The sequence below is a fragment of the Lontra canadensis genome, unplaced genomic scaffold, assembly GCF_010015895.1.
Source record: "Lontra canadensis isolate GAN:19392208 unplaced genomic scaffold, GSC_riverotter_1.0 scaffold9, whole genome shotgun sequence".
NCBI lineage: Eukaryota > Metazoa > Chordata > Mammalia > Carnivora > Mustelidae > Lontra > Lontra canadensis.
This window is the reverse complement of record NW_022631003.1, coordinates 5,268,255-5,280,516: the sequence shown is the minus strand read 5'-3', so window position 1 is coordinate 5,280,516 and position 12,262 is coordinate 5,268,255. Positions and strand designations below refer to the sequence as shown.

Sequence of the window (12,262 nt, the reverse complement as noted above, 5' to 3'; positions counted from 1 at the left end):
GGAGATTAATCAACAGTATAATCATGGGTTTGTTTCTGGGTTCTCTGTTCTGTTTCCTTTATCTATGTGTCTTGTTTTTGTGCCAGTACCATACTGTTTTGATTTACATCTTTGTAGTATATCTGGAATCTGGAATTGTGACACTTCCAGCTTTGTTTTTCTTTTTCAAGATTATTTTGGCTATTCAGGATCTTTTGTGGTTCCAAACAAATTTTCATATTACTTGTTCTAGTTATGTGAAAAATGCTATTGATATTTTGAAAGGGATTATATTAAATATGTAGATTGCTTTGGGTAGTATAGACATTTTACCAATATTATTAGTGTATAGAAATGCAATGAATTTCTGGGTTTTGGTTTTGTATTCTCTGACCTTATCAGATTCATTTATCAATTCTGGCAGTTTCTTAGTTGAGTCTTTAGGGTTTTCTATATATAGTATCACGTCAACTGCAAATACTGAAAATTTCATTTCTTTGTTCCTGATTCAGATGCCTTTTATTGCTTTTTGTTGTCTGATTGCTGTGGTTAGGACTTTCAGTACAATGTTGAATAAAAGTGGTGAGAGTAGACATCTTCTTCCTGATCTTAGAAGGGAAGTTTTAAGTTTTTCACCATGAAGTATGATATGGGTTTTTCATATATGGTGTTTATTATGTTGTGTTATGTTCCCTTAAGCCTACTTTGTTAGGGTGTTGTCACTTTTTATAATCCCCTTGGGTAGATGAGAAGTTATAAACCTTGGTTTACATTATCATTTTCTTATTACTAATGAGTATTTACTTTTTAATGTATCACAATTCCAGATTCCAGATATACTACAAAGATGTAAATCAAAACAGTATGGTACTGGCACAAAAACAAGACACATAGATAATGTGTTTAATGTGTTTACTTTTTAATGCTTTTTGGTCCTTTATACATAATCTTTTTTTCTCACTTTTTATTTTTAGATAATGTTAGATACACAAAAAATGTTGGGAAATAAAGTATAGGGAGGTTTAATTACCTAGTTTCTCCCCATGGTAACACTGTGTATTACTATAGTATAGGATAGTATCAAAGCCAGGAAACTGACATTGGTACAATTACGAGAGTTTACTTATATTTTGCCAGCTTTATATATACATATTTATGTGTTTCTCCAATAATCTTATTGCATGTATAGAGTGATATAAACACCTCCAGAATCAAGATAGAATTATTCTTTTACTACAGGTCTTCCTTACACTAACTCTTTTAATACACCTTTCTCCCCGTCTTTAACCCACAGTAACCACTATTTTCTATGTCTGTCATTTTTTCTTTTTTTAGAGCACCTATTGAAACATTTTTGTATGTTTTCTGTCTTTTTTTTTTTTTTGGATGTAGTTATATGCATAACATGTATCTTTTCCTACTCTATGGGTTGCATTTTTATTTTCTTATTGGTATAATCTGATGAATAAAATTTCCTGATTTTGATACTATCTTAGTTATCATCTTTTTCTTTATGTTTAGTGCTTTTGACCTCTTGTTTCCCTTCCTTCAGATTATAAAAGTATTCTCCCCGTCTTGTCACAAGTAGATTTATAGTCCACCTGGAATTGATTATTGATGTGAAGTAGAGGTCAAATTTCTTTATTTTTTCTCTTTTTTTAATTTTTTACCAACAGGGATATCTAATTGAGCCAGAACTCTATTGAAAAAATTCCCGTGGCAGGACGCCTGGGTGGCTCAGTGGGTTAAGCCTCTGCCTTCAGCTCAGGTCATGATCTCAGGGTCCTGAGATCGAGCCCTGCATTGGGCTCTCTGCTCAGCAGGGAGCCTGCTTCCTCCTCTCTCTCTGCTCTGCCTCTCTGCCTACTTGTGATCTCTCTCTCTGTCAAATAAATAAATAAAATCTTAAAAAAAAAAATCCTGTGGCTTTATAAATGCAACTTTGTAATGAATCAAGTGACCCTATATGTGTTAAGAGTTTGTTTCTGGGCTTTCTGTGTCCATAGTTAACTTGTCTCTCCTTGTACCAGTTATATACCATTGTATTGTTGGTTTATGTTTCTTAACATCTGGCAGAGCAAATAGTTGCAACTTGTTCTTCAAAAATGTCCTGGATTTTAATGGTATTTTGCTTTTCCATATATATTTTAGAAGCATCTTCTGAAGTTATAAAAAGAAAACTGGGCATTTTGATTGATAATGCACTGAGTCTATAAATTTTTTAGGAATAAATTGGCATTTCTGCAGTATTAAATCTTACAGTTTGTGAATGTAGCATAATCCTTTATTTAGATTTTTGTTTTTTGATGTTTTATTGCTTCATAATAAAGTTCTTACCATCTTTTATGAGATCTATTCCTAGATATTTGATATATTTAATGCCACTGTAAACAGTATCTTTTTAAAGTTTCATTTTTTTAATGTTTGCTGCTGTTATAAAGGAATATAAAAGGATGTTATATGTTAATTTTGTGTCCAGGAAACTTGCTAGCTCAAATATTAATTCTAGTAGTTTATCTCTTTATTCTTTAATATTCTGTATACGTCATCATAATATTTATAAATAAAAGTCATACTTCTTCCTTTCCAGTGCTTATGCTGCTTTCCTGCATACTGCTCCCTCCATTCATCTCTCTCTCATACTTTCTTATATCACTGCATGGTAGGACTTTAAGTACAATATTGAATAGAATTTATATTAGCAGGAATTTATGTGCTGTTCCTCAGCAAAAGGGAAGTCTTTTTTTTTTTTACCAATAAGTCTGATGTTTACTGTAGACATTTTGTGGATATACTTTATTAGATAAAGTAATATTATGGAAGTCCTTTTCTAGTCTTCTAAGAGTTTGTGCATGAGTGCGTGTGTGTGTGTGTGTGTGTGCGTGTGTGTGTGTGTGTGATGAATCGATGTTTAATTTGTCAAATTATATTAATGCTGCAGTAGAGATGAGCATATCATTATTCTTCCTTATTTTGTTAATGTGGTGAATTATACTGATTGATTTTCAAATCTTTTTTTTTTTTTAAAGATTTTATTTATTGATTTGACAGAGAGAGATCACAAGTAGACAGAGAGGCAGGCAGAGAGAGAGAGAGAGAGGGAAGCAGGCTCCCTGCTGAGCAGAGAGCCCGATGCAGTACTTGATCCCAGGACCCTGAGATCATGACCTGAGCCGAAGGCAGCGGCTTAACCCACTGAGCCACCCAGGTGCCCTTGATTTTCAAATCTTAAACCAATCTTTATTCCTGGCATAGCACCAATTTGGAATTTGTATATGATTCATTTTAGACACTGCTGGATTCAGTTTGTTAATGTTCCTTTAGGATTTTTGCTTCTATGTCCGACAGTGAGATTGACTTCTAATTTTCTGGATTTTAGCAAGCATCTGTAGTTTGCTTTACAAATTCTTTTATCCTCTCCTGTCCAAAATGCTTCTTTTGTGGTATTTGCTGTTTTAGATGATATAATCCTCACTGTGCTCATGCACCCTTTGCATCACACACCCACACTCATGTCCAATCAGTTAACAATTCCATCAACTACACCTTTTAAACACCACATTACTTAGTTTTGTCATTTTTTCCATCCCATCAGTTCCTACGCTAGTTCAGTTCAGAATACTGTTGTTTCTCTCTTTGATTATTTAAGCAATCCCCATAAGATTTTTCTGTCACAAGTTTTGTTCCCTTCCATTTATCTTCCATATTGAAATTAAGATGAACTTTTAAAACCACAAATTCTATTATGCTTCGTTTCTTCTTACACATTTTCCATGACTCCTCATTGAATTTCTGTGAACTCCTCATATTAGCTCTGTGTTCCCTCATGTCCAAGCCTTGGCCCATGCTATTTTCTTTGCTGATAACATTCCAGTTAATATACAAACTAAATATACCTCTGCAGTGTATCAGAGGACTTCAAGAAAGACCATGGCTTGGCAAAATAATGGCTAGAAGGAGACAGTATATAGAAGGGCAAAAAGGTAGTTCAGGAGCTGATTTTTCAAACACGATCTACTTTATCATGTATTTTATTCTTGGCTTGCTTGTTTTGTGGAACCTGGCAGTGATTTCTTAAGGGGAACACATCATGCTGAACCTTTGTGCTCAGCTCTTGATCGCAGAGTTTATGAGTCCTGTAAAAATTGGAACCTCTCAAGTAAATAACCAAGGTGATGAGGAATTGTTGCGGGTGCTAGAAATGGTTGACCTGGCTAAGATGATACTTGAAGAATTGTCAGATAAAAGAGGAAATTAAAAGTATTTTAGGTATATTGATGATTCCAAGAATGATCATCACAAGAATATAAATAATGTACAGAAGTATTTAGGAAAGCAGAATTTATATCCAAATTAGGAAGAATTGTCTAAAGACCAGAACTGCTTTGCTATAGAAGGAACTGCCTCCCAAGATACTGTTTCTTTTTGTTTAATGTATTCAAGCAGTGATCCATCAATTATGTTAAGGGATTTTATGTATTAGGGCAGTGGTTCCAAGACTCATGTCATATCTAGACTAATTAAATCAGAATCTCTGTGTATGGGATATAAGAATCAATAGTTTTTGCAGCTTCCCTATGATTGCAAAATGCAGACAAGTTTGGGAAGCCCTGTAGTAGAGGGAGATTTCAACTCTTCAGTGGTTTTACTGCATCAGGAGTATCTTGAAGAGATGGGAAAAAAAAAATGCACATTTCCAAGCACTACCCTGTAGCTTCTACATTAGCTGTGTTGGGTGGACACAAGGAGTCTCTATGATTAGGAGTATTCCCAGATTATTCCATTTTCTAGCAGGGTTTGGAAACCACTAGATTATATGCATTTTTTTAAAAAAGAGAATGACTTATGCATTCATAATTCAGCAAGGCACCTGGCAAACTCATTTATGGGATCCTTGTGGACAAAATATATAATGTGAATTGAGGCAACTATGTGGTGGACAAAGAGTGGGTTTTGGATTCAAAAGAATCTGAATTCTATTTCTAGTCTTATTACTACTTATTTATTAAACTTACAAAAATTTACTTACCCTCTCAAACTCATCTTAAAATAGACTAACAAATTAATTTAAATTTTAAATTTAAATTTTAAATTAAATTTTAAATTTAAATAAAATTTAAATAAAGTTATTTATGAAAACTATCAGTCAAGCATCATGTCAACATGTATTGGGCTCTTTTCTAAATTCTGTAGTTATGCGAATACTGAAATTAATGAGTGGATCCACAGAGCAAATGCACATGTTTGATGAGTGTGTATGTTTATTTTCTCTTGATTTTTAACTCTGATAACCTGTGAATCCCTGGTTTTAATATTGTGCTTTAATTCAGTTATTATATTTGGTTTTTTAAAGACTAGAAGAGTAAAGAATAATGCCTTTCACTTGCTGTTGATTTTATGTGAAATATAATCAATACCTAAGCTTTTTTTCTAAATTGCACATTTTAGATAAGAATTTTTCATTAATTGTACTATAAACGATGGGGGAGAATTAACAGTGCGTTTGTTTTGTTTTTTTAATCACAGGTTTACAGGAACTGTGTAATTATTTATTAAAATGGAAAACTGTGAAGAAAGAAAAAGATAGCAGTTGGAGTTAAAGTTCTGGACGAATATTTTGTTTTTGAGACATCAGCATTTAAAAACGATATGCTTATTTGGAAAGTCCTGGGAGTAAATTGCAAAATTCATCTTTTCCATTCAATCAATGGACTTTTTAATCATTCCCTGGAGTTGATGAAGTTCGGAGACAGTGCTTGATGGGAAATGTGGCATGCCAGTGTTTTCCTAGTGATTGCATCTTGGATTAGTTTGCTGCTTTCTTGAAGAGATTCCATTTTGAAAAGCAAGAACCTAATGTGATGGATTTATCTTCAGAGATGAACAGACATGGGAAGAATCCAGTGAGTCACAAGCTAGAAGATCAGAAGAAGGTAAGACAAATAATTTCCTTTTGCTTGGTCTTTTTGTTTATGCTTAGAGAGAAGTTTGTAAATTGAAAATGAACGTGCTGTAGGAAATAAAGTAACACTATTTCGTGGAAGTAAATCTTACCATATAGCCAAGCATATCTTATGGTCTGGATTTCATTACCGGTGGGTGGTTTTGTTTCTAAAGTCTTCTGAATTCATCCATCCAGTGGGTTGGCAAAGGACTCTATGGTGTCCTCTCACTCTTGACTTTTAGAAATCCTAGTGACCTGCTGGCCTGACCTCATGGAACACTTTTCTGAGATCCAGGGTGAGGTATGATTCATGGGGCATTGCTGGAGTAATAGAGCAAGTTGGAGCTCTCCTAAAGGAGAACACCTGCCTCGCTACCAGTAGAAGGTGCAGTTGGCATTTGCAGTTCTCCAATTTCATGTCCTTGGGGTACATCAACATAAACTCTCTCGTTTTTACAGGTGGCCTGGAAAGAGAGTCATGAGGAAACTGTGAGCTTTGGTTTGACTCTTCATGTGTGATGTCGAAAGAACTAATGGAAAATATCAAAATAGGGTTGTGCTAATATATTTTTTTTATTGGATTTAGAGAAGTTCTGAGTGAGAAGCTGGGAATTGAGTATCGAGGTTTGCACTTAAACCTCATTTTTTCTACCTTCTTAGACATTCTTACCTGCTAAACTGCTGTACAGTGGTGAGAACCATCCAGAGAGTACTTATCAGAAGGGTCAAAGATGGTGCCCAGGGGAGGAATCCCACTCATAATGAAATATATTATCTTTCGTAGTGCTTTCATTGACTCCATTAGTACAGGAGAGGTGTGTGGGGACCCAGTCAGTCACTGAGGCACAAAAGCAAGGAATAGAGAGATAATAGAAAGGATATTTTGAGTCAGACCTGGATCTAGGGGGCATGATTAAAGTTTGTTTTTACATCTGGCATAGAAATTTGCTTACTAGTCATCTGGTACTCCCAGGAGACAACTAGCTCTTTTGCAGTTTTGGAGGTAAGACGTTTAGAAGAGGTCATATAGACAATAGCTTGTTTATTTGCTCAGACATTTAGACCAGGGCTACTAGGAAAGGTGCGACAGTGATCCTTTGCACGACTCTAAGCAAGAATGGGTGTGCTATTAATGTCCTGTTTGGTTCATTCACTGGGTTTACCTGCATTATAAGTAAATCTTGGAAATACTAAGTAATGTAAAATCCAAGATACCTGGAATCAATTTTGACTTCAATGTGGATATAGATTTCTGCAAAAGTAAGTGTGTTACCAAGAATGTTGTTGTTGTTTCAAATGGGTCAGCACTTTTTTTTTCTTCTGCTGCTACTAAGGGTGTTGATCCAAAGGAGATGGTAAGATCAGTTTTCCGTCCAAAGCACACTATGCAACTTCTTAACTATGGGGAGCAATTTAATCATTTTTCTCTAGCTACAATTTTAAAATGTCCTTAACCCTGATGGATTACTCTCTTAGATTGGAGACAAGGGAAGTGGGTAATAAGTAAGCAATTAATACCACAGAATTCTCATTTTTGAAGGCAGTCTTTCTTTTCTGGAAGGGAAGTCCCTTTGCAGGTGTTATCATTTTCTTTCCTAATAAAAAATATTTTCTGCAAACACAGAAGGGATTGCAAGCTACAGAATGGAATGAACTCTCAATATCATTCTGAAAATTCTTTGTATGGAACTTTAAACTGTGATCTGTCATGATGCTTAGTTTCCCAGGCCAGTTCACAAAGGGCCGTTCAGCTCATAGAGAAAAGTAATAACGTTTAGACAAACTATGGAGAGCCATGATTCTGTTTGTGTTGGATGAGAAGATCCCCATTTCACTGAAACCTCACCTTTTAGTTGAAAGGGAGGTGGGGGAGGCAGTAACACTTTCAATGAGCATTATCAAGGGGAAAATGGGATTCTAATGATCTTGTAGCTACCCAGTTGGTTTGAGCATTCACACTGAGTAAGCTGGAACCTCAGATATTGATCGATCAATGATCAGTACTTCAGATTCAAATTTGCTGTCAGCAGGGATATCTAGACTCAATGACAGTTTTGTGAGTTTGTAATAAGGAGAAAAAGGAAACATTAATATCATAAATCTTTGCAGACTAAGCTCTGGGCACAGCCCTGCCACCACACAATTACCCACAGAGATTATAAGAGCATTCATGTAATTACTTCAAGTGTTTGTAGTCCTTCATGATGAATTAATTTAACAGGCACAGTGTTCCACATCAGTGAAATAAAATGCATTTATTCCAACTCATGACTTAATCCAGAGGTGAAGCGTCTTTTTGGTGTAACTGAAAAATGTGTTCTTCTCACAGTGTTTGGCATGTGGTAGCTATTTAAAGCAAGGTGAATTGAACTGGCTTCAGTACATGCTCCTGTTTTGAACACTGTGCCACTGATTTTTTTTGTTCAGTCTACGAATAGCTCACTAGTTTTTGTTCTCGCCTTAAAATATATGAGTTTGTATTTTGTATGCTCTGCTTCTGAGTAGGAACTGTTAGGACACTGAGTATATGAGTTTGTGAGTATGGTTCTGCTGCATGCAGTGAGTCCGTGAATGTCAGGGAAGAATTTATGGAGTGCTTACTATACCAGGTGCATGCTTGGTCCTTTCCAGTTTGTGAAGAACATGTATTTCTACAAGGTAAAAGGTGCTTTTTTACCTTTTTTATATCTCCTTAAGAGATTTGGTCCTGTAAAAGTAATGATCAGTTCCTTAAAAATATATCTACAATAAGAAGAATATATATATACCATTATTGAAAACTACAGAGTTCAGAAGGGTGTGTGACTTCTTGGGCTTCTTCAAAATAATACCCCATCACCTGACTAAATCTGGAAAACATATTTGAAAGTTAAAAGATATCAAATCTACAAGTCCTATCTGAAGTACTCTTCATTATGGATAAACCCAAGATGTGGATCTTACAGGGATTGAGAATACTTCTAAGAATCTCAAATTGACTTGGATTAGTGTAAGGCTGGGTGAAATTCAACTCACTTTTTGATTCCTGTGATTTTTATCAGTAGAATTTTCAGTCAAGATTGGCCCATAATCCCTGCTTTTGGCATTCCATTTCTGGAATGTCCCAGATGGGAAAATTTTCGTGGCATCTGAGTTCCTGCGTGCCCATAATGTGGTGTTTTATTTTTGAAAACTTGACCTTTTGACCCATGTTTTCTCATGGATGCCAGTGTGTTTGGTGTGTTGTTTTCGACTAATTTCATCATTTTGTGGGATTCTTTCTGCAAAAGCCCCTGGAACAGTGAAAGCTCAATAGGTACAAATGTCACTTCAGTTTAATTAACTGTGACCTTGAACTGAAAAGCAGAGCTCAGTAGATTTTACTGTCAGTCTAATTGCAGCAGTTTACAGCTGAGACAGCCCTGGGACACTGCGTTATTGCTCCGTGAATATTTTGTGTATTAAACCAAAGCATTTGTCATAGTCCACAGTTCACTAGGTATTGCTGAAAAGGATAGCAGGACACATATTTTGAAATTGTAACAATGAAATGCAATACGTATTTAGTGACCAGTTGGAATGCTTTTGTTTCTCTGTTCCCTGAAGCAGAAAGAGATGACAGTATTATTGCATGTTTGCAGAGATTGACATTCATGGAAATGTCTAAGACTGATGTCATCACAGGTTTTCATTGCCTAAAATCAGGTCTTTTACATGCTAGTTAGCATTATTTTCACACTGCCTTGCTAGAACCTCCAGATAAATTCTAACACATCTTGTCTTTCTATATGATGACAGTTGTTTCAGAAGTAACACAGTCTATGGACTCTGAAAAACAATCTGAAGGATTTGAAGAGGTGGGGGGTGGGAGGTTGGGGGAACCAGGTGGTGGTTATTAGAGAGGGCACGGATTGCATGGAGCACTGGGTGTGGTACAAAAACAATGAATACTGTTATGCTGAAAATAAATTTAAAAAAAAAGAGAAGTAACACAGTCTGGGTGTAGTGAGTGAGAGAGTCTGAGATGTGGAAAGCCATGTTAAATGAGAGAAACAACTGAGTTAATTAATAGAAAAGGAGGTGCTGATTTGGAGAAAGCCTGCTGTTTTAAGGGCAGCCCCACTGGTATTGTGGCCTTAACATCAAGGTTAGGTTGGAGATTAGAAAAAGCTTCATCTGCCAGTGACAATGAGGGCTTCCATAGTGTCTCTCCACATAGACTAGTTTTCGTTTGTTTGTTTTTCAGTTGACTTCAGACAGAAGTGTGGTCCAGCCGCATCTCTGCATACAATGCTAGGCTATTCCAGTAATTTTACTGAAAACCTTACTTGTGATTGCCAGTGCTTGAGAGAGTAAAGATAATTTATTAGTTTAAATCTAGCCTAATTCTTCTCTTAGTATCTTTCTTTTTAGTGTGCTGATTCTTTTAGACAACATCTGTTGCATTTTCTTGCAGTATTGGTAAAATAGCATCATTTTAGAGTCAAAAAGTATATTGGGATTGTCATCACAGGTGTTGAGAACTACTTGAAATTGTTTCTGTTAGAAATTGATTAAAAATATGTTTTCTTAAGGAAAATATGAAGATAAATCACTCAAGAAGAGAAGGCTTAGGATAGATCCAGGCTTTCATTCTTTGATCTTCTTGAAGGATGGACTCATTAAATGGTGCTTTATTTTTATAAATCTGCCTGACTTCTTTTTTCTTAGTGTATATGAGTATGTTAAAAGGACTTTTAGGATAAATGACGTTTCTGAAGCAAAGTTACATCCTTTATTAATCATCTGATTTTGAAGCATGACTGTTAATATGAGTGGATTATCTAGTGGTCTCAACAAAATTGATTAATCAGCTGGTTACTGATTATCCATACTTTTAATTTTTGAAATACATTGAGCAGCCATTATGCAATTCTATTGTATAAATCTGGAATCCATGTACCAATACAAATATGAATGTCATGTTCACAAAGAAACTAGTACTGGAATTGTGGCATACTATGATACCATTAAAGATTGTCCCTATTTCTCCCTCAGCCTCATGATCACTTAAAAAAGGGTACTGCAAACAACTGTTGCCAACCACTTTACCAGGAGTTCTCTAAGGATGAATTATATAAGGTGGGCTTTTCTGTAAAGCAGTGATTCTAGAAACTTCTCTCTCAGATAGAAGATAGAATTTCTTTTAAATCTTCTTCTATCATATCATAGGTGGTTTATATGGCTACTTGCCTTTTTGGTCCTGGCAGCATACAGTTTTAATGTCAACAGACTTGGGCAAATGGAAAGAACTGGAAATAGGTAAAAGTGAATACTGTATACCATGCTTAATGGTTCTACTCCTTTGTTCTAAACTAGACCATGTTCCATTTCCTGATTGGTGGATTTTAGATATCAACAGATGTAATGACTGCATAATCTTCATAGAAATAGATATATACAACAGGCAGGTCCAAATTAGATGAGACTTGAGTTTTGTGATACACGTTTTATGCATTTTGAAGACAGAATTATATGTAAATTCTTGTTATGATTACTAGTTGTCATTAATTGTGATCTCAACAATGACTACTAAGCTATAAGATTCAGTAAGTTTTGATTCCTGTTTCTTCTTAAATCCTTTTTCCTATCTTGATATTAACATGTGAGTTCTGATTTTTATCACTCCATAAAGGAATGATGGAGACTAATTTTTTCTTTTAAAATATGTTGGAAAAATGTGACCATATGCAATGCAAAAAACTTGAAATACACTAATATACCAGTTTCCTCTCAACTTTCTATACATACATATATACATCCATCATTAGATTTCTGTGTTGATATTTGTAATATTTATATTTATACACACACACAACTTTTTAAAGCAAATATTATAATACTGTGTGGCCTGTTTTGAATGGCCGATCATGTCATTGTCAGTTTCTCCTTAAGATTGTCTTCCTAAAAGGCCTGGGGCTTTTCTCCATTTGATCACATAAATACATACTTTTGAATATAACACAATGATTTTGAAACAGTAGTTTAACCATATCTGTTTCCTCCTTTGAGATTCTGGGTAAGTATAAAAGGGTGGACTGAGATTTCACAAATCTTACCCTGAGGTAGCAAAGTGGGCAAAACCTTGGAATGCATGTAAAAATACCATTAAAAGTGTAGAATGTTAAAATTGGGTGGGAAAGGAAAAGACTTTTGCTCATTTCCAAAGGCCGAAGATGAGATTAATCACAAAATCGGGGTATACTTTGGTACCGGAATGGAATGGGAAGCAAGAACCGGATATATAAACAGAGAAGAAGAGTCGGAGATGATCCCTGAGTGGGTTGACATGCCCAATGTGTTTCTGTGTACAGCAGGCTA

General features: G+C 35.3%; 1 protein-coding gene across 1 annotated transcript in view; it reads left to right on the top strand.

Moving 5' to 3' along the window:
- The first annotated feature begins 5,544 nt into the window (after positions 1-5,544).
- Positions 5,545-12,262, top strand: part of NAV3 (neuron navigator 3) — a 610,320-nt gene continuing 603,602 nt past the window's right edge. Inside the window, exon 1 of the mRNA XM_032854715.1 lies at positions 5,545-5,912. Coding sequence (XP_032710606.1) covers positions 5,841-5,912 — 72 coding nt within the window. The 5' untranslated portion in view covers positions 5,545-5,840. The remainder of the gene's footprint in view (positions 5,913-12,262) is intronic.